Source organism: Salmo salar, chromosome 20 (genome assembly GCF_965601325.2).
Source record: "Salmo salar chromosome 20, fSalSal1, whole genome shotgun sequence".
Classification (NCBI taxonomy): domain Eukaryota; kingdom Metazoa; phylum Chordata; class Actinopteri; order Salmoniformes; family Salmonidae; genus Salmo; species Salmo salar.
The window spans coordinates 18,615,502-18,639,108 of record NC_138310.1 but is presented as its reverse complement, the minus strand read 5'-3'; the positions used below and the strand labels follow the sequence as shown (position 1 = coordinate 18,639,108).

General features: G+C 46.6%; 1 protein-coding gene across 1 annotated transcript in view; it reads left to right on the top strand.

The window, feature by feature from the left end:
- LOC106579986 (nuclear receptor subfamily 6 group A member 1-A) overlaps positions 1 to 23,607 on the top strand; it is a 105,525-nt gene that overhangs the window by 43,205 nt on the left and 38,713 nt on the right. Inside the window, exon 3 of the mRNA XM_014160476.3 lies at positions 11,160 to 11,183. Within this exon, the coding sequence (XP_014015951.1) occupies positions 11,160 to 11,183 (24 nt within the window). The remainder of the gene's footprint in view (positions 1 to 11,159; positions 11,184 to 23,607) is intronic.

Here is a 23,607-nt window from a genome sequence, read left to right as displayed (position 1 = left end):
ACTATTAGGTCCTTTAAAAACCTGCTGTATGTAAAATATTGTGTGCTTTGGGTTCGAGCCCAGGCTGTGTCGCAGCCCGCCGCGACCGGGAGGTCCACGGGGCAGCGCACAATTGGCCCAGTGTCGTCTGGGTTAGGTAGGGTTTGGCCGGCAGGGATATCCTTGTCTCATCGCGCACTAGCGACTCCTGTGGCGGGCCGGGCGCAGTGCACGCTGACCAGGTCGCCAGGTGTACGGTGTTTCCTCCGACACATTGGTGCGGCTGGCTTCCAGGTTGGATGTGCATTGTGTCAAGAAGCAGTGCTGCTTGGATGGGTTGTGTTTCGGAGGACGCATGGCTCTCGACCTTCGCCTCTCCCGAGTCCGTACAGGAGTTGCAGCGATGAGACAAGACTGTAACTACCAATTGGATACCACGAAATTGGGGAGAAAAAAGGGGGTTAAAAAATACATCTATACTGTGTGCTTTAGTTTGGAAAATAAATACATGTAACTCTGGAAGACGACATGATGATGTTTGCTTCCAACATTAGGACTGTTTTCCTAAAGAAGTTTCCTTGCCACGATACTAACGAGTATCGCAATACTGGTAGTAGTCACTTTAATAACTCTACCTGTATGTACATATTACCTCAATTACCTCGACTAATCGGTGACCCCGCACATTGACTCTGTACCGATACCTCCTGTATACAGTCTCGCTATTGTTATTTTACTGCTGCTCTTTTAATTACTTGTTCCTTTTATTTCTTATTCTTATTTGTATTTTTAAACTGCATTGTTGGTTAGGGGCTTGTAAGTAAGCATTTCACTGTTGTATTCGGCGCATGTGACTAATAACGTTTGATTTGATTTGATTTGGTATCGTCCCGGCCCTATACACAGACACACACACACATTCCCAATGAACACACACACACACTCCTAATGAACACACATACGAACACACAGTCTCATGTTTTATGGGGATGCTCTGTACACCATGTCCTCTTTGATACATCAAAGCATTTTTTTGTGGATGTGGGGATATGGGTTAGAGAGTGCTGCTGGATCACACATTGCCCATGTTGCATCACACTGAGTTGTGTGTTTCAGGGAAAGGTGCAGTACGTCTCTGTTGAGGTTCAAATAGTGGACGTGTCCTCTGTGTATTCATTGGCCATCTGAATGGATGGTCCCAGCAGGGTTTTCTGACCACAGCAGATCTGAGAGAGTCATGCCTGCTCTTCCTGGGCCACGGGGGAAACTAGGTCACTGGGCTGTCAGTTGTGGCAGTGCAGGCGCACTCGCGTGTGTGTGTGTGTGTGTTTAACGTTGTAAAATAGGGCTTTTACATAAGAGTGGGATGTGTTCAACAGATATGCAGTACCACTGTTGCAGAGATTCTCTCACACTGCAGTACAACGAGAGAGAGAGAGACTTGGTTGAGATCCCTAAGAACGTCAGAAAGGCAGGCTCTTATTATCATAGTCAATGTGCAGCGTGTAGAGAGAGTGGAGGAGATTAGATGCTTCTGGCCTTTGAAGTATATTTTCCATTCATTGTGTGATGGCAAACTCCATCAAGTATTTGAGGCAGCACTGATAAGGGCATCTGTTATAATTGCAGTGGCATTAAAAACCCTCGTGAGAAATAATATAAAACTATCTTCTACCTTGTTTAAATGAAAACGTTTCCCTCATTTCCAGTAAGTGTCATTAATGTGTGTTATTGTAAATCCAAAGAGGCCAGCATAACAATGAGCACATAATTATAGGAATGCATTTCCAAATACACTATATATACAAAAGTATGTGGACACCCCTTCAAATTAGTGGAGTTGGCTATTTCAGCCACACCCATTGCTGACAGGTGTGTAAAATCGAGCACACAGCCATGCAATCTTCATAGACAAACATTGGCAGTAGAATGCTCTTACTGAAGAGCTCAGTGACTTTCAATGTGGCACCGTCATAGGATGCCACCTTTCCAACAAGTCAGTTCGTCAAATTTCTGCCCTGCTGGAGCTGCACCGGTCAACGGTAAGTGCTGTTATTGTGAAGTGGAAACGTCTAGGAGCAACAACGGCTCCACCGTGAAGTGGTAGGCCACACAAGCTCACAGAACGGGACCACCAAGTGCTGAAGCGCATAGCGTGTAAAAATCGTCTGTCCTCGGTTGCAACACTCACTACTGAGTTCCAAACTGCCTCTGGAAGCAACTTCAGCACAAGAACCGTTCATCGGAGCTTCATGAAATGGGTTTGGAGTAGTGGAAACGCGTTCTCTGGAGTGATGAATCACGCCTCACCATCTGGCAGTCTGATGAACGAATCTGGGCTTGGCGGTTGCCAGGAGAACACTACCTGCCCCAATGCATAGTGCCAACTGTAGAGTTTGGTGGAGGAGGAATAATGGTGTGGGGTTGTTTTTCATGGTTCAAGCTAGGCCCCTTAGTTCCAGTGAAGGAAAATCTTAACGCTACAGCATGCAATGACATTCTAGATGATTCTGTGCTTCCAACTTTGTTGCAAAAGTTTGGGGAAGGCTCTTTCCTGTTTCAACATGACAATGCCCCCGTGCACAACGCAAGGTCCATGCAGAAATGTTTTTTTTTTAGATCGGTGTGGAAGAACTTGACTGGCCTGCACAGAACCCTGACCTCAACCCTATCGAACAACTTTGGGATGAATTGGAACACCGACTTCGTGCCAGGCCTAATCGCCCAACATCTGTGACCGACCTCACTAATGTTCCTGCGGCTGAATGGAAGCAAGTCCCCACAGCAATGTACCAACATCTACTGGAAAGCCTTCCCAGAAGAGTGGAGGCTGTTATAGCAGCAAAGGGGGAACCAACTCCATATTAATGGCCATGATTTTGGAATGAGATGTTCGACGAGCAAGTGTCTACATTCTTTTGGTCATGTAGTGTATAACATGTAAAAGTCACAGTCCATAATCTGTCCTTTTTCGTAGATCCCTTTTACACTTCAGCAACTATTTCACCAGAGTGGTTAAATAATTGTTGGTGTTTTGAGGGTTTGATTGGATAGTTTTTGTCCCAAATCTAACCCCTTGTTTTGTCTTATTTCTCACTTGTTTGGTAACTATCTTTGAGTCAATTTAGTAATAGTCACTAGCCCTCTCTTGGAATGGGAGTTGAAGGAGAAGACTTATCTCGGAGGATGTTGATATTAGTGCAGTGATCGACCTTCACAGTGTTAAAAACGGAGCAGGGCTCAAATGGCAGGGCTGGATGTCGAGGTGGTGCAACCATTTGATCTCCTGTGTTGGTGTGTGCTGCTCGGCTCTTTGAACTTCACTTTGGACTCTTGGCTTCTTATGATTGGCTGGGGTTGGGTGTCAGATTAGGGCTGCTCTATGAGTCCTGGCCTGGTGCGTTCACTCACAGTGGGGTGAACAGGGACACAGGGAGAGGACCTCCCCCCACCCTCCAGGACCCAACGAGTGGGGTCAGGGTAACTGAACGTCCCCAGGGGCCCGAGGGGAGCACCATGACAGGATGTCCCTGAAGAGCTGTGGTGACAGGCCTTTAGCCCTCAGATCCTGTTGCAGGGTGTTGTTGATGTGCAACAGAGCAGAGCCAGACCAAACACTGCAGACCTCACAGAGGTGTCTGAACATGCCCGGCCTGCCCTAGGACATGTACTCACTCCCCACTCATCCAACCCCTACCATACTTACTTACTCTGGCCCCATACCTGCCTTACTTTGGCCCTATAATTCCCTTTTCTGGCCCTATACCTGACTTACTCTGGCTCCAAATCAAACCAAAGTTTATTTGTCACGTGCGCTCAATACAACAGGTGTAGACCTTACAGTGAAATGCTTACTTACAGGCTCTAACCAATAGTGCAAAAAAGGTATTAGGTGAATAATAGGTAGGTAAAGAAATAAAACAACAGCAAAAAACACACCTGACTTACTCTGACCCTATACCTGCCTTATTCTGGCCCCACACCTGACTTACTCTGGCCCCACACATGACTTACTCTGGCCCTATACCTGCCTTACTTCTGGCCCCACACCTGACTTACCCTGGCCCCACACCTGACTTACTCTGGCCCCACACCTGACTTACTCTGGCCCTATACCTGTCTTACTTTTGGCCCCATCCCTGACTTACCCTGGCCCCACACCTGACTTACTCTGGCCCCACACCTGACTTACTCTGGCCCTATACCTGTCTTACTTTTGGCCCCATCCCTGACTTACCCTGGCCCCACACCTGACTTACTCTGGCCCCACACCTGACTTACTCTGGCCCTATACCTGTCTTACTTTTGGCCCCATCCCTGACTTTCCCTGGCCCCACACCTGACTTACTCTGGCCCCACACCCGACTTACTCTGGCCCCACACCTGACTTACTCTGGCCCCACACCTGACTTACTCTGGCCCCACACCTGACTTATTCTGGCCCCACACCTGATTTTCTCTGGCCCCACACCTGACTTACTCTGCCCCTATACCTGCCTTACTTCTGGCCCAACACCTGACTTACTCTGGCCCCATGCCTGACTTACTCTGGCCCCACACCTGCCTTACTCTGGCCCCACACCTGACTTAGTCTGGCCCTATACCTGGCTTACTTCTGGCCCCACACCCGACTTACTCTGGCCCCACACCTGACTTAATCTGGCCCCACACCTGACTTACTCTGTCCCTATACCTGCCTTACTTTTGGCCCCACACCTGACTTATCTCTGGCCCCACACCTGACTTAGTCTGGCCCTATACCTGTCTTACTTCTGGCCCAACACCTGACTTACTTCTGGCCCCACACCTGACTTACTTCTGGCCCCACACCTGACTTACTTCTGGCCCCACACCTGACTTACTCTGGCCCCACACCCGACTTACTCTAGCGCTATACCTGCCTTACTTGTGGTCCCAGACCTGACTTACTCTGGCCCTATTCCTTGCCTTACTTCTGGCCCAACACCTGACTTACTCTGGCCCCACACCTGGCTTATTCTGGCCCCACACCTGACTTACTCTGGCCCTATACCTGCCTTACTTCTGGCACCACGCCCGACTTACTCTGGCCCCACACCTGACTTACTCTAGCCCTATACCTGCCTTACTTCTGGTCCCAGACCTGACTTACTCTGGCCTAATTCCTTGCCTTACTTCTGGCCCAACACCTGACTTACTCTGGCCCCACACCTGGCTTATTCTGGCCCCACACCTGACTTACTCTGGCCCTATACCTGCCTTACTTCTGGCACCACACCCGACTTACTCTGGCACCACACCCGACTTACTCTGGCCCCACACCCAACTTACTCCTGGCCCCACACCTGACTTACTTCTGGCCCCACACCTGACTTACTCTGGCCCCACACCTGACTTACTCTGGCCCCACACCTGACTTACCTCTGGCCCCACACCCGACTTATTCTGGCCCTATACCTGCCTTACTTCTGGCCCCACACCTGACTTACTCTGGCCCCACACCTGACTTACTCTGGCCCCACACCCGACTTACTCTGGCCCTACACCCGACTTACTCTGGCCCCTCACCCAACTTACTCTGGCCCCACACCCAACTTACTCCTGGCCCCACACCTGACTTACTTCTGGCCCCACACCTGACTTAATCTGCCCCCACACCTGACTTACTCTGGCCCTATACCTGCCTTAGTTCTGGCCCCACACCTGACCTACTCTGGCCCCACACCTGACTTACTCTTGCCCTATACCTGCCTTACTTCTGGCCCAACACCTGACTTACTCTGGCCCCACACCCGACTTACTCTGGCCCTATACCTGCCTTACTTCTGGCCCCACACCTGACTTACTCTGGCCCCATACCTGCCTTACTTCTGGCCCCACACCTGACTTACTCTGGCCCCACACCTGACTTACTCTGGCCCCACACCTGACTTACTCTGGCCCCACACCTGACTTACTCTGGCCCCACACCTGACTTAGTCTGGCCCTATACCGTTCTTACGTCTGGCCCCACACCTGCCTTAGTCTGGCCCCACACCTGACTTACTCTGGCCCCACACCTGACTTACTTCTGGCCCCACACCTGACTTACTCTGGCCCCACACCTGACTTATCTCTGGCCCCACACCTGACTTACTCTGGCCCCAAACCTGACTTATCTCTGGCCCTATACCTGCCTTATTCTGAGCTCATACCTGATCCTCAGCATACACACTTAACATCCCTTCTCCAAAAATATATATCTAACAAAGCTGAAAAGAACCAAACCGATATTTTTTACCCCTTCAGCAGGACACATTTAGTCACTGCATGGTTTACATCAGAATGGGAGGAGATATTCTGTCTGGGCTTGCTTCATGTGGTTGAGTCTTCCACAGTGCACATTTAGAGGCCCAAGAAAGGGAAGCCAACCCAACCAATGAAATACGCATTCCCTTCACTTTTATGTTTGTAATGAGACGGTTGGTCATTGTGTGAAGTCTTTGTTGGTTCCTGGGGTTATTGTACTGCATTGTGTTACAGAGATCCTCCCCTCATGTAGCCTGTGAATTATTGAGATGGTTTGGGGAAGCCGAGTGGCTCAACATGAAGAGTATATTTTTAGCCTCTAGTCACTAACTGGAGGTCTGAGAAAGAGGTCTTTAGGGGGGACACTCCCTTTTCACTCTGTTCTCTCTTCCATACTCACCCCCACTCTTTTATTTTCTTCCAATCCCTCCCATTCTTTTCCTAGCCCTACTCTCATCTCCTCTGGCTTTCTTTCTTTCTCCCTCTTCTCTTTTCCACATCTTTTTACAACTGTTATTTGTTTCACATGAGAGGGGAAAATGGAATAAGTAGTGTTCTGATATCAGAAATATAAATACATCTTGTAATGAATTAATATGGTTCAAGGTTTATATGGTTTATAATGGTTCAAGGTTTACATTAAATATTTCAATACATGGCATGAGTGTGCAGTGAGATGGGTTGAGCGATACTTTTCTCGTCAATCATCTTGAAAAACCGTATACTTAAAAACTGGAAATCAACCAGTCCCCCATCGTTAACACAATAGAAAGGTCAAATGCTTCATTATCTAAATGTTGAAAGTGCGTGGGAGACGGAGAGAAACAAAATGGTGCAGTTTGAGGCGGAGAGTGATGCGGGTCCTCGAGATGGGGGTGTGAGCAGGTCCGTCTGGGCAGGGGTGATGTTGTGGATGTGTGTGTGCGTCTGTATGTTGTCGTTTGTATGTGTATGTTTTGTATTGTCAAAAATCTAATAAAAATTAATCTTACAAAAAACTAATATTTAATCATTTAATCAATCATATTTAGCATCATGAGGAGTTTGCCTATTCTGCCTGTGCCTCTTTGTATGGAAGAGGAGCTGTTGCACTTGCAGTGCAAATGTTCACAAGAGGCCATTGGAATAATTAATTGATGCTTTGATACGCGATAATGGAAGTAGCTAGGAATAATTTATATGACAAATATTTTTAGTGTGTCTCTTCACCATCCACATAGTCCCACTCCTCACTACTTCTTGCCTCTCTCTCACTCCCATTTCTCGCTCTCTCTCTCACTCCCATTTCTCGCTCTCTCTCTCACTCCCATTTTTCTCTCTCTCTCTCACTCCCATTTCTCTCTCTCTCTCTCTCTGTCTCTCTCTCTCTCTCTCTCTCTCTCTCACTCCCATTTCTCCCTCTCTCTCTCTCTAGCTCTCTCTCTCTCTCTCACTCCCATTTCTCTCTCTCTCACTCCCATTTCTCCCTCTCTCTCTGTCTCTCTCTCGCTCTCTCTCTCACTCCCATTTTTCTCTCTCTCTCTCTCACTCCCATTTCTCTCTCTCTCTCTGTCTCTCTCTCTCTCTCTCACTCCCATTTCTCCCTCTCTCTCTCTCTCTCTCTCGTGGCTGAACAGGACCCATTTATAATACAGCTTCTTCCATAAATCATCCATTCCACTCGATACTCCCCCAATCCCTTATTTTCCACTTTGATGCAAATTTGTATAAATTCTGTTTCCCACCGACAAAAACAGAATAAACCAAACAAGCATAAAGAAGAGGAGAAAGGAAGTCAGTGCAGTCAGCATTCATTTCCATAGCCCTGTCTCTGTGATTTGATGCTCTGTGACATATTGAGTCTAATTTGTAGCCTAAAGAACTAAACAGCTATGGCCTATTTTGTTGTTCTGTGTTCGGGTGGGTGATGTCACCATTTCTGCCTTTTAAGGCTGACCTGTCTTCAGTGGTTAGTGTGAGGATGTCAGTACTATTTCTCTGGACCACTAATAGAGGGTTAAGGGGCAGCAAGCCTGAGTAAGGTGGTCAAGCAGAGCTCATAGGCTCAGTCATTATAACAGTCAACTATCTCTGCTCAGCCTCTTTGTCATACCATTCACCTTTCTCTTGGGTCGTTCCATGTCATTTCAGCAAGCCATGACACCCACCCTCTCTGATTTTTATAAAATGGTTTCTGCAGTTTGAAACAGATAAGATAAGCATTCCTGCAACATTATTTTGTTGAAATAGTTTTTGATGTCGGAGAAATTAATATATCATTTATAGGATTCATATAATATTCAATAAATAAAAATGTTAAAAGTCACCCACAGATCCCCCACACCCCACGCCAATCTCAACCCAACAACCAATATACAGTGTCCGTTCTCTATGTCTGACAAGTAATATGGTGCTACAGCTTGGAGTATTGTTTCTTCATACCATGTAATGTATTCCCAGGGAATTTGGTTATTTTCACCTATTCAAAGAAATTAGTCAATTAAGTTGTTAGGTTTATGTACCATTTATACATCCTGCTATTACCAGGTTCGGACCACTAGATGGTCCTGTTACTGTTATTAGGTGACATTTTTCACCTCTCAATATTAAATGGATAGTTCACCCAAATTACAAAATTATATATTGCTTTCCTTACCCTGGAAGCAGTCAGTGGACAGCAATCCAAGCTTTGGATTTGTTTACCTTGCCACTTATTAATTTTTATTATTATGATTTACTTTACAATAAAAATGATAACATACAGAAGCATACAAACATCCACAACATCACCCCTGCTCACACCCCAATCTCCAGCACCCGCAACACTCTCCACCACATGGCCTCAAACTGCACTATTTTGTTTCTCTCCACCTTGCCACTGTTTCAAATGCTAACTTTTTAACATTTATAGTACAAATAAAATGCAAGTCAATAGTAATTATATTATCATGTTCAGTGCATTCAGAAAGTATTCAGACCCCTTCACTTTTTCCAAGAAATGTACAGCCTTATTCTAAAATTGATTAAATGAATTGTTTTCCTTATCAATCTACACAAAATACCCCATTATGACCAAAAAAAATTATATCACATTTACATAAGAATTCAGACCCTTTACTCAGTACTTTGTTGAAGCACCTTTGGCAGCGATTACAGCCTCAAGTCTTCTTGGGTATGACACTACAAGCTTGGCACACCTGTATTTAGGGAGTTTCTCCCGTTCTTCCTTGCAGATCCTCTCAAGCTCTGTCAGGTTGGATGGGGAGCGTCGCTGCACAGCTATTTTCAGGTCTCTCCAGAGATGTTAGATCGGGTTCAAGTCTTGGCTCAGGCTGGGCCTCTCAAGGACATTCAGAGCCCACTCCGAAGCCACTCCTGCATTGTCTTGGCTGTGTCCTTAGGGTCGTTGTCCTGTTGGAAGGGGAATTGTCACCCCAGTCTGAGGTTCTGAGCGCTCTGTATCAGGAGTTCATCAAGGGTCTCTCTGTACTTCGCTCTGTTCATCTTTCTCTCGATCCTGACTAGTCTCCCAGTCCCTGCCTCTGAAAAACATCCCCACAGCATAATGATACCACCACCATGCTTCACCGTAGGGATGGTGCCAGGTTTACTCCAGACTCATGGTCTGAGAGTCTTTAGGTGCCTTTTGGCAAACTTCAAGTGAGCTGTCATGTGCCTTTTACTGAGGAGTGGCTTCCGTCTGGCCACTCTACCATAAAGGCCTGATTGGTTGAGTGCTGCAGAGATCGTTGTACTTCTGGAAGATTCTCCCATCTCCACAGAGAAACTCTGGAGCTCTGTCAGAGTGACCATCGGGTTCTTGATCATCTCCCTGACCAAGGCCCTTCTCCCCTGATTGCTCTGTTTGGCCGGGCGACCAGCTCTAGGAAGAGTCTTGGTGGTCCCAAACTTCTTCCATTTAAGAATGATGGAGGCCACTGTGTTCTTGGGGACCTTCAAAGCTGCATACATTTTTTGGTACCCATCCCCAGATCTGGGCCTCGACACAATCCTGTCTTGGAGTTCTACAGACAGTTCCTTTGACCTCATGGCTTGGTTTTTGCTGTACAACGGAATGCATTCAACTGACATGTGTCTTCTGACAGGTGTGTGCCTTTCTAAATCCTGTCCAATCAATTGAATTTACCACATGTGGACTCCAATCAAGTTGTTGAAACATCTTAAGGATGATCAATGGAAACAGGATCCACCTGAGTCTCATAGCAAAGGGTCTGAATTCTTATGTAAATGAGGTATTTCATTTTTTTATTTTGAATACATTTGCAAAAATGTCCAAAAAACTGTTTTTGCTTTGTCATTATGGGGTATTGTGTGTAGATTGATGAAGGAAAAAAAATCAATTTAATACATTTTAGAGTAAGGCTGTAACGTAACAAAATGTGGAAAAGGTGAAGGGGTCTGAATACTTTCCGAATGCACTGTAGATTATTTGTAGCGTGGCCTATATCCTTTTTCTTAGTAAATTCCTCTATACACTGTCTTTCCTGTGTTATATTTCCCCCTGATCCCCTGTAGTCTGTGTTCATGTGATCTAAGTTTTCGATACGTCTCCATTGGAACGTGTAAAGAGCAAGAACACATATTACTAATTTGTGCTTTCGAGTTTCCTGAATGTTCGCATAGCCTATGTCTTGTGTATGCCTACGTACCTGTGCTCTCAGACCGTACAGGCCCAGCCTGTCTGCCCAAGAGGCCGGGTGGTATGCTGTGCATGACAGCTAGACACCGGCCCACAGCGGGATGGGGCCGGTGCTGACTGAATATTAATGAAAATGAAAATGGGTCTTGGCAAGAAAGACTATAGATTTTTGTGAAGCTATGAAAAAGGCCGAGTGATTCTTTGTATTTGAGTTGAATGGTGTTGATACTAATTACTGTGTATTAATATGTGTTCTGTTTCTCTGTTTGTACAGATGGAATGAATGACAGTAATCTTGGTAAGTGGCACAAACACTTTGTTTTTAATTGAATCTATTTTCACAAGGAATCATCCTGAACCTCCATTCTAACCATGTTCAGTCACTGAACACAGGGAAAGTATATGATAACGATAATATCCGCGTTAGCAACTGCCAGGATTCATGTCCTGCACCTCTTCAGATAAAGCTCCCATCTGGTAAAGTAAACCCCAGCATAGTTTCTCTCTGAGTGAGTCAGAGCAAACAGCAGGTCAGCTCAGGTCAGCTCAGCTCAGGTCAGGTCAGCTCAGCTCAGGTCAGGACAGGACAGGTCAGCTCAGGACAGGTCAGCTCAGGACAGGTCAGCTCAGGTCAGGTCAGGTCAGGTCAGCTCAGGTCAGGTCTGCTCAGGTCAGGTCTGCTCAGGTCAGGTCTGCTCAGGTCAGGTCTGCTCACGTCAGGTCAGGTCAGCTCAGCGTCAGGTCAGGTCAGGTCAGCTGTCACGGTCGTCGTAATAGATGGACCAAGGCGCAGCGGGTACGTGAATGCTCATTTTTATTAATCCAAAACAAAAATGAAAAAACGATAAACGGACGACAAAACAGTCTTGTAGGCAACACACAGCAATACAAGAAACAATCTCCCACAAACCCCAAAACAAACATACTCCTAATTATAGGACCTTCAATCAGAGGCAACGATAGACAGCTGCCTCCAACTGAAGGCCCCAACACCAATTAGCAAAACATAGATATACAAACGACTAGACAGAACATAGAAATAAACTAACATAGAACAATAACCAAAAACCCCGGAATACATAAATCTAACACCCCTCTACATACACAACCACCCCGAACCATATAAAATAAATATCCCCTGCCACGTCCTGACCAAACTCAAATAACAAATAACCCATAACCCCTTTACTGGTCAGGACGTGACAGTACCCCCCCCCCCCCCCCCCCCCCAAAGGTGCAGACCCAGGATGCACCTGACAACAAAAATACCCAAAACATAAACCCCTAAACTAAAGGGAGGGAAGGGAGGGTGGCTGCCGTCACCGATGGCTCCCGTCAACGACGGCTCCCGTGCTACACCCCCCCTCCCCAAACCTCCTACAGTGGAGGTGGCTTAGGCTCAGGCCTTAGTCCCCTAACTGACCAGTCCACCCCCACTGAATACCTCTGCCTGAAGCCTGTCACTGAGGACCCTGGATTGTACTCTGGGAGCTCCGGACTGTAGGACGACTCTGGGAGCTCCGGACTGTAGGACGACTCTGGGAGCTCCGGACTGTAGGACGACTCTGGGAGCTCCGGACTGTAGGACGACTCAGGGAGCTCCGGACTGTGGGCCGTCTCTCTTGGTTCCGGACAGTGGGCCGTCTCTCTTGGTTCCGGACAGTCTGGACGAGGTACTGTTGCCGGACACTCTGGACGAGGCACTGTTACCGGACACTCTGGACGAGGCACTGTTGCCGGAAGTTCTGGATGAGGCACTGTTGCCGGAAGTTCTGGACGAGGCACCGTTGCCGGACACTCTGGACGAGGCACCGTTGCCGGACACTCTGGACGAGGGACCGTTGCCGGACACTCTGGACGAGGCACCGTTGCCGGACACTCTGGACGAGGCACCGTTGCCGGACACTCTGGACGAGGCACCGTTGCCGGACACTCTGGACGAGGCACCGTTGCCGGACACTCTGGACGAGGCACCGTTGCCGGACACTCTGGACGAGGCACTGTCGTCGGACAGCTCGGGACTGGGCCCGTGACGGCACACGGACGAGCCTACCGTGCCGTGGCCTGCTGGTACGTGGCAGCGTAGCCGGAGACTGAGGACGACGCACCGTGCAGGAGGCTAGTGGCGAGGCACGCGCGGAACAGGACATACTGGACTGGGCTGACGCACTGGAAGCCTGGTGCGTGGTGCTGGCTTGGGATGTGCCAGACTGGAGACACGCACCTCACGGCTAGTGCGAGGAGCGGGAACAGGACACACTGGACCGTGAAGGCGAACTGGCGGTCTCGAGCGCAGTACTGGCTCCACCCTTACTGGCTGGATGCCCACTTCCCCCTGGCAAATGCGGGGCGCTGGCACTGCGCACACCAGCCTGAAAATACTTGGCCTCGCCACAGTACGCATTACCCCGAAGCACGGGGCCTGTCCAGTCATAGGTTGCCTCAAAAAAGCACGGGGATTTGGCTTGGGGCTTAATCCTCGCCCAGCCAAACTACCCGTGTGCCCCCCCAAAGCAAATTATTGGGACTGCCTCTCAGGTTTGAACCGTGTACCCCTGTAATATTCGCGGTCCTCTTTCACCTTCCTCTATGGGCCCACTCCGGCTTTAATCTCCTCCCAGGTCCACGACTCCCGATAGTCCACCTGTTGCTTCTTCCTCCGCTGCTTGGTCCGTGGTTGGTGGGAGATTCTGTCACGGTCGTCGTAATAGATGGACCAAGGCGCAACGGGTATATGAATGCTCATTTTTATTAATCCAAAACAAACACGAAAAAACGATAAACGGACGACAAAACAGTCTTGTAGGCAACACACAGCAATACAAGAAACAATCTCCCACAAACCCCAAAACAAACATACTCCTAATTATAGGACCTTCAATCAGAGGCAACGATAGACAGCTGCCTCCAACTGAAGGCCCCAACACCAATTAGCAAAACATAGAAATACATTACATTTACATTTAAGTCATTTAGCAGACGCTCTTATCCAGAGCGACTTACAAAATGGTGCATTCACCTTATGATATCCAGTGGAACAACCACTTTACAATAGTGCATCTAAATATTTTAAGGGGGGGGGGGGGGGTTACAAGGATTACTTTATCCTATCCTAGGTATTCCTTAAAGAGGTGGGGTTTCAGGTGTCTCCGGAAGGTGGTGATTGACTCCGCTGTCCTGGCGTCGTGAGGGAGCTTGTTCCACCATTGGGGTGCCAGAGCAGCGAACAGTTTTGACTGGGCTGAGCGGGAACTGTGCTTCCTCAGAGGTAGGGGGGCCAGCAGGCCAGTGGTGGATGAACGCAGTGCCCTTGTTTGGGTGTAGGGCCTGATCAGAGCCTGAAGGTATGGAGGTGCCGTTCCCTTCACAGCTCCGTAGGCAATCACCATGGTCTTGTAGCGGATGCGAGCTTCAACTGGAAGCCAGTGGAGAGAGCGGAGGAGCGGGGTGACGTGAGAGAACTTGGGAAGGTTGAACACCAGACGGGCTGCGGCGTTCTGGATGAGTTGTAGGGTAGGGTAGTTGTAGTTGTAAGTAAATACAAATGACTAGACAGAACATAGAAATAAACTAACATAGAACAATAACCAAAAACCCCGGAATACATAAATATAACACCCCTCTACGTACACAACCACCCCGAACCATATAAAACAAATACCCCATGCCACGTCCTGACCAAACTCAAATAACAAATAACCCCTTTACTGGTCAGGACGTGACATCAGCTCAGGTCAGGTCAGGTCAGGTCAGCTCAGGACAGGTCAGCTCAGGACAGGTCAGCTCAGCTCAGGTCAGCTCAGGACAGGTCAGCTCAGGACAGGTCAGCTCAGGTCAGGTCAGCTCAGGTCAGCTCAGGACAGGTCAGCTCAGGACAGGTCAGGACAGGTCAGCTCAGGACAGGTGTTGCTGTCTCTCAGGTCATTGTGTAACTCAGTCAGTCAGTTCACTTCAGACAGTTAGGTAGGTTTTTAGTTTTTTTTTATGTGCCTGTAAAGTTGAGTCTGTCTGATTATCACAGTAATACAGACTTGGGGATAGCCTACCAACCAGGCATGGAGGTTTTTTTACATTCCTCCCTTCCACATGCTGCACACAGGAATGTGACTGGGTCTGGGACGTCCAGTCAGGGATGCGCCACCACCGAGGAGAGGGGTGGGGGGGTGGGGGGACTGAAACCAGTTGGATCATCCTGGCTTGGATGAAGCCTGTGCCCATGCCCACCTGATTAGAGGTATTTTCCAGCCAGCCAGGGTGTAATGACAGAATTGTGTTGTTGTCCCTTCCTGCAGCCCCAGCTGGACTAATAGTCATGTTAGCTTGGGGCAGTGTGTCATTAGCTCCCCACCCATTAAGAGGCAGGAGCTCTGTCATTTCACAGCTAAATCACAGGGCTCTCTGGAGATCACAGCAACTCTAAAGCGCTTGTGCAGGTCACCTAACCCTCACTCAATATGTAGAGCTTATACATACTGTATCAACACAGAGACATGACTGTGACATTGATGAAACAGAGGCGAACGGACCTCAATGAGGCAAAACTGTGATATTTGCTGATATAGGCCTACTGTGGTCATTTCATCTAACTGTTATTGGGAAAAAATATATTGCTAATAATTCTAAGATGATTCATGGTTATCATCACATAGATGATTAACAGGCTAGCGTAACGTAGCATCCATCAGAGCTCCCACTAATCTGCTGTGATTAGCCTAAGCCCTCTACGCCAGGCTCGGGAAGGAAGGAAGGACTGAGTGATGAGAAACTTTTCTCCGTTCAGAGTTTTGCTTATTTGTCTGGAATAGCTTGTCAAACTGGTAATTACACTGCCATTGGTTTGGATCCTCCCTATGGTGCAAAACTGTCCTCACAAGAGCCGCAGACATGCAGGATTATTTCAATGTCATGCACAGGCTATGTCGTAGAAAAAAGCTGTATGGTCTCCTGGTACTGGCACAGTAAAAACTACTATGCAGTTTACAACAAAACATTTTTTTTTAACAAACATTTTACTCCATATTGATCCACTTTTATATCATTGTATATGTTCAGTCTGTAGGCTTCATAGGACGGCGTAAATAGATGGCTCCTTCATTCTTACACTGTTTTCTTTACTTTAGTAAAAGGGCCATGCTACAGTTGGTGACACTATCTAATAATAATCAAGGCTCAATTATACAATATACATAAAAAATGTTTAGGTCAAGAACATGACCTCTTCCGTTAGGATTCGTGTCTGCTTAACTTTGCCCTTTAGCGGGCTATGTTGTGTAAGGGCCACAACATGAATAATGTTGGTATTTGCGAGGCAGGCAGGCTGTGCTGAGTGGAGAGCTAACTGGAGCAGGAGAATGGCGCTGTTCGGCGAGGTTCACGGCTGTTATTCCTACAGGCGATGAGCGTGAAAGGAACTAACGCCATCCGACAGTTCTGGAGCGGAAAAGGAGGAGAGGGAGAGGAGAGAGGGGAGGGGGGGTAAGAAGAGGTAGATGGGGGATGATGGAGAGGGGGAGGGAGGAGAGTATATGGGGGGGTAAGTGTTAGATGAGGCAGACAGGGAAAGAGGGGATGAGCTAGATATGGAGAAAGCAAGGATGAGCAAGATGGGGGAAGAGAGGGAAGGGATGGAGCAGCAATGAACTAGATAGTGTAGGGACCTCCACTGTTCACCACCACAAATAATGTAATATGGGCTCTATAGATGTTATCAAGGCGCATGAAAAGTAGACAGGAAGACGACGGTTTGAAATGCCCGAGGCAAACTCTGACATTTTATCACACAGTCAGGCAAATCCAGTGTGGGTAGTATGTGTGATTTAGCTGAGGACAGATTGGCTACTAGCCTGTCATTCTGAAATTGAGCCTCTAACAGGATTCTTATGATAAGTCCTCAGGGAGGGTTTCAGTCTAGAATATTTCTAACAGAGGTGAACCCGGTCATTTCATAGGATGCTGGGATCACTCTTAGGACTGGAAGATGGAGAGAAAATGGACAGGAACAGGAGGGATAGATCGACTGAGAAAAGAGGGTCAAGACCGCTAGCTAATGAGGATTATAGAGACAGAGAAAAGGGACATGACAAGTGAGGGAGGGAGAGACAGAGAAAGGGGAAATGGTGGAAGGTGAGAGAAGGATAGACAGAGAGAGGAGAGGGACAGGGAAGTGCGGGAGGATCACACTGTAATTTGGCAGGCTCCAGGCCCACTCAGTCTACAGGCGGCTCCTTTTGAAGGAGAAGCAGCAGACAGGGATGTGCACCCTGCTGTCTGTGAAACCTGTCATTATCATGTTGGCTGAGAGAAGAAAAAAAACGGCTTGATGTCTCATCCTTAAAAACACACAAACTCCTCTGCTCCTAAATACCGGACAGCCCAGACGCTTGATGTCAAGACTATCTCTGTGTTTTAGTAGCTTTACTTATAAAACACAGTGTTTCAGGCTTAACCCTATTGAATGTGGTGTAGGTCAGGGGCAGTACTAGTCCACCCTGGTTTAAAATGTAGAAATGGAGCCATCACACGATTTGTTTGTCTATCACATCATGGCTGAGGACAATCGCTTTCACCTAGTTTTACAATGAAGTTCCAAAAATGTTTTGTTTCAAAACCACACATTTAGTGAGGTGTTATTACTAGTCTTATAGTAGTAGTAAATCTTCAGCTTAGGGATACGACTATAGTGATTCCCTAAAATAGAGACAGCAACGCTCGTCTCTGAAATAAGCAGGGTGTGTTGTTTGATCCCAGGCTTATGGTAAAAGCCAGACTAAAACCCTCAAACACTGTGTCTGTGAGCTGGTCTCATACCCTTTCATCATCTGTCTATCTATCATGGTATACCTGTCTGTTGTAGGCGACCATAGGTGGAAGAGATTGTATATTGGTGGTGCCTATGCGTGTCTTTGTTTGTAAAAGAGCGAGTTGATTCACGTTGGCGTTAGCTCTCTCTTGGTCCCCTGAGCGAGTGGACCTGAGAGGGTTTAATATTATCTGTTGTCTCCCTCTGCTGGTGAATCTTCTGAAGTCTGGTCATGTTGAGGCTGCTAAACGGCCCTCCCCTCTCCTCCTCTGCTTACGGAATATAACATCGTGTTTTATTTGTATACTGGGTTAAGGGTTACCACCCAAATACTGATGTGTCAAATATAGCTTTTGTTTCCCACATTGTAGAAAGCTAGTGGTATGGATATTTGAAAAATAAAGTTGTTCTTTTTGGGGTTATTTAATAGGCACTCGCAGTAACCAGTGATGTTTTTACACACTTATCCCCACATAGCTATAGGCATATGGATTTTCGTCTTTGAGAAACAGATTGCTAATTGTTGACATACTGTACGTTTTAGTTACTGTAACAGGATATGAATGTCTCTCACTCAGTACTGTTCAGTATTGCAGTGTACCCAAAGCCAGGGTGTTACCACTTGTGTTAGCTAGAATTACACTGATAAATAATGTGTGACTTTCACCACCCTTGACTGACTGCCAGCTGGAGACTGTGGAATGTGTGTGTGTGTCTCTCTCTACAAGACAAGCCTTCTACTGTATGTTCTATGAGGGCCCAGCTGGCTAGGCAGTTAGGGGTAGTGGATCTTCATCCATTACTTGTATGACACCAAATGGTTGTGTCCTGTGACTTTACAGGTAGAAACAGAGAAAGAGTTACAGTATGTTGGCAGTGGTGTATGAACTCACAAAGTCCTGTTTTGTAAAATGCCCTGTGTTCTATCATTGGTTTGATATTAGCATAAGTCTTGTCAAATGGATCACAAATGGATTCTAAAGATTCTCTGTTTTTACTGTTCAGTCACGTTGACACTGGCCAGTTCAGTTTTACAGTGTCTTCATGTAAGACACTGTACATCTTCATGTAAGACACTGTAAATCTTCATGTAAGACACTGCAAAAGTTCAGTGACTTTTTCCACATTTTGTTGTGTTACAGCCTGAATTTCAAATGGATTAAATAGAGATTGTTTTGTTTCTGGCCTACCCACAATACCCCATAATGTCAAAGTGGAATTATGTTTTTAGAAATTTTAGCATGGTGAAGTTATTAATTACACTTTGGGTGGTGTATCAATACACCCAGTCACTAGAAAGATACAGGCATCCTTCTTAACTCAGTTGCCATAGAGGAAGGAAACCGCTCAGGGATTTCACCATGAGGCCAATGGTGACTTTAAAACAGTTACAGAGTTTAATGGCTGTGATAGGAAAAAACTCTGGATGGATCAACAACATTGTAGTTACTCCACAATACTAACCTAAATGACAGAGTGAAAAGAAGGAAGCCTGTACAGATAAAAAATATACCAAAACATGCATCCTGTTTGCAACAAGGCACTAAAGGAAAACTGCAAAAAAATGTAGCAAAGAAATTAACTTAATTCCAAAGCATTATGTTTGGGGCAAATACAACACAACACATCACTGAGTACCATTCTTCATATTTTCAAGCAGGTGGTGGATGCATCATGTTATGGGTATGCTTGTCATTGCCAACAAATAGGGAGTTCTTTAGGATAAAAAGAAACAGAATACAGCGAAGCACAGGCAAAATCCTAGAGGAAAACCTGGTTCAGTCTGCTTTCCACCGGAGACTGGGAGATGAATTCAGTAGGCCAATAACCTAAAACACAAGGCCAAATCTACACTGTGCCTTCAGAAAGTATTCACACCCCTTGACTTATTCCACATTTTGTTGTGTTACAGCCTGAATGTAAAATGGATGAAATAAAACAAAAATTCACCCATCTACACACAATACCCCATAATGGCAAAGTCAAGGGGTGTGAATACTTTCTGAAGGCACTGCATAAGTCACCAGCAATTTTAATTCTGTGTCATTAACACACCTGATGCCCAACTTCCATCAACATGTCTCCTTCACCACTAGGGGCGATAGAGTCCTAGACCACTGTTACTCTACCCCACAAGCAAGCATACAAGGCCCTCCCTCATCCGCCTTTCGGAAAATGAGATCATGACTCCGTACTCCTGTTTCCTGTTTACAAGCAGAAGCTCAAACAGAAAGTACCTGTGACTCTCTCTGTTGAGAAATGGTCATCAGAATCAGAGATTATGCTACAGGACTGCTTTGCTAGCACTGATTGGAATATGTTCCAAGACTCCGCCGATAACATTGACTAGTTAAACACCTCCGTCACTGGCTTCATAAAGAAATTCATCGGCGACATTGTTCCCACAGTGAAGGTTCGCTGCTTCCCCAATCAAAAGCCCTAGATTAACACAGAGGTTGGCGCTAAACTAAAGCACAGGGCTACCGCACTCAGGGCTATCGCAGACAACCCTGAGGCTACGGCTGAGGACAGGAACAAGTGCAAGAAGTCCCACTACGACCTTTGCGGAGTCATCAAATTAGATAAAAGACAATATAGGAATAAATTGAAATCATATTACACAGGCTCCAAAACGTGGCAGGGTAGTCCATTGCGGATTACAAAGGAAGACCCAGCCATGATCTGCCCAATGCTGCCTCTCTACCAGAGCAACTTAACGCATTTTATGCACGCTTCGACAATGACAACACCATACCGTGCGTGAGGGCCCTCACCGAACCAGAGGACTGGATGATCTCGCTCTCCGAGGCCAACGTGTGTAAGGTCTCTCTAGGGTCGGCGGGACGAAATCGTCCCACCTACGTAACAGCCAGTGGAATCCTGTGGCGTGTTATTCAAATACCTTAATGCTATTACTTCAATTTCTCAAACATATGACTATTTTACACCATTTTAAAGACAAGACTCTCGTTAATCTAACCACACTGTCCGATTTCAAAAAGGCTTTACAACGAAAGCAAAACATTAGATTATGTCAGCAGAGTACCCAGCCAGAAATAATGACACCCATTTTTCAAGCTAGCATATAATGTCACATAAACCCAAACCACAGCTAAATGCAGCACTAACCTTTGATGATCTTCATCAGATGACACACCTAGGACATTATGTTATACAATACATGCATGTTTTGTTTAATCAAGTTCATATTTATATCAAAAAACAGCTTTTTACATTAGCATGTGACGTTCAGAACTAGCATACCCCCCGCAAACTTCCGGTGAATTTACTAAACATTTACTAAATTACTCACGATAAACGTTCACAAAAAGCATAACAATTATTTTAAGAATTATAGATACAGAACTCCTCTATGCACTCGATATGTCCGATTTTAAAATAGCTTTTCGGTGAAAGCACATTTTGCAATATTCTAAGTAGATAGCCCGGCATCACAGGGCTAGCTATTTAGACACCCAGCAAGTTTAGCACTCACCAAAGTCAGATTTACTATAAGAAAAATGTTATTACCTTTGGTGTTCTTCGTCAGAATGCACTCCCAGGACTTCTACTTCAATAACAAATGTTGGTTTGGTCCCAAATAATCCATAGTTATATCCAAATAGCGGCGTTTTGTTCGTGCGTTCAAGACACTATCCGAAAGGGTAAATAAGGGTTACGCGCACGACGCATTTCGTGACAAAACATTTCGAAATATTCCATTACCGTACTTCGAAGCATGTCAACCACTGTTTAAAATCAATTTTTATGCAATTTTTCTCGTAAAAAAGCGATAATATTCCGACCGGGAATCTGTGTTTAGGTTCAGAGACGAACGAAAATAAAAACATGGGGTCGACTCGTGCACGCGCCTCAGCCCATTGTCCTCTGATAGAGCACTTGCCAAAAGCGCTAATGTGTTTCAGCCTGGGGCTGGAATTACACCATTCAGCTTTTTCCCGCCTTCTGAGAGCCTATGGGAGCCGTAGGAAGTGTCATGTTACAGCAAAAATCCTCAGTCTTCAATAAACAGAGTCAAGAAGCTCAAGGAATGGTCAGACAGGCCACTTCCTGTAAGGAATCTTCTCAGGTTTTTGCCTGCCATATGAGTTCTGTTATACTCACAGACACCATTCAAACAGTTTTATAAACTTTAGGGTGTTTTCTATCCAAAGCCAATAATTATATGCATATTCTAGTTACTGGGCAGGAGTAGTAACCAGATTAAATCGGGTACGTTTTTTATCCGGCCGTGCAAATACTGCCCCCTATCCCCAACAGGTTAATCAGGTCAACACTCGCAAAGCCGTGAGGCCGGACTGAATTCCAGGGCGTGTTTTCAGAGTATGCGCAGATCACCTGGCAGTCAGCTGGCCGTCATTTTCAACCTCTCCTTGTCCCAGTCTGTAATCCCCACATGTCTTAAGACTCTAAGGCTTCATGCCACAATGACTACCGCCCTGTAACACTCACATCTGTAATCCTGAAGTGCTTTGAGAGGCTGGTTATGGCACACATTAACTCCATCAACCCAGACACCCTAGACCCACTCCAATTTGCATACCGCCCCACAGATCCATAGAAAATGCAATCTCTATTGCACTCCACACTACCCTCCGACCTGTATGAGAGGAATACCTATGTGAAAGTGTTGTCATTGACTACAGCTCAGGGTTCAACACCATAGTGCTATCCAAGCTCATCACTAAGCTAAGGACCCTGGGACTGAACACCTCCCTCTGCAACTGGATCCTGGACTTCCTGACGAGCCGACCCCAGGTAGTGAGGGTAGGCAACATCCCCTCCGCCACACTGACCCTCCACACGGGGGCCCCACAGGGGTGTGTGTTTAGTCCCCTCCTGTACTCCCTGTTCACCCACGACTGTGGGACATGCATGAATCTAACACCATCATCAAGTTTGCTGACGAAACGACAGTGGTAGGCCTGATCACCTGCGATGATGAGACAGGTCAGTGACCTGTCAGTGTGGTGGCGGCATCACTGCTTGGTATGGCAACAGCACCACCCTCGATTACATGGTGCTACAAAGGGTGGCGCAGACAGCCCAGTACATCACTGGGGCTGAGCTACCTGCCATCCAGGACCTTTACATCAGGCGGTGTGATAGGAATGCCCGGAAAATCATAAAAGACTAAAACCACCCAAGCCATAGACTGTTCTCTCTGCTTCCGCACGGCAAGCGGTACCGGTGCATCAGTTCTGACACCAACAGGCTCCTGACCAGTTTCTATGCTAAGACTGCTAAATGTACAATGCCAAACGGCTGGAGTGATATGAAGCTCGCCGCCATTGCACTCTGGAGCAGTGGAAATGCGTTCTCTGGAGTGATGAGTCACGCTTCACCATCTGGCAAACCAACAGACTAATCTGGGTTTGGCAGATGCCAGGAGAATGCAACCTGCCCCAATGCATAGTGCCAACTGTAACGTTTGGTGGAGGAGGAATAATGGTCTGGGTCTGTTTTTCATCGTTCAGGCTAGGCCCCTTAGTTCCAGTGAAGAGAAATCTTAATGCTACAGCATACAATGATATTCTAGACGATTCTGTGCTTCCAACTTTGTGGCAATAGTTTTCAGCATGACAATTCCCCCGTGCACAAAGCGAGGTCCGTACAGAAATGTTTTTTTGAGATCGATGTGGAAGAACTTGACTGGCCTGCACAGAGCCCTGACTTCAACCTCATCGAACACCTTTGGGATGAATTGGATCGCCGACTTTGTGCCAGGCCTAATCGCCCAACATCAGTGACCGACCTCACTAACACTCTTGTGGCTAAATGGAAGCAATACTTGGCACAGGCAGATGCCATACTGTATATATTTTGGAATGAGATATTTGATGAGCAGGTGTCCACATACTTTTGGCCATGTGGTGTATCTACCTCTGTCATGCACATTGTA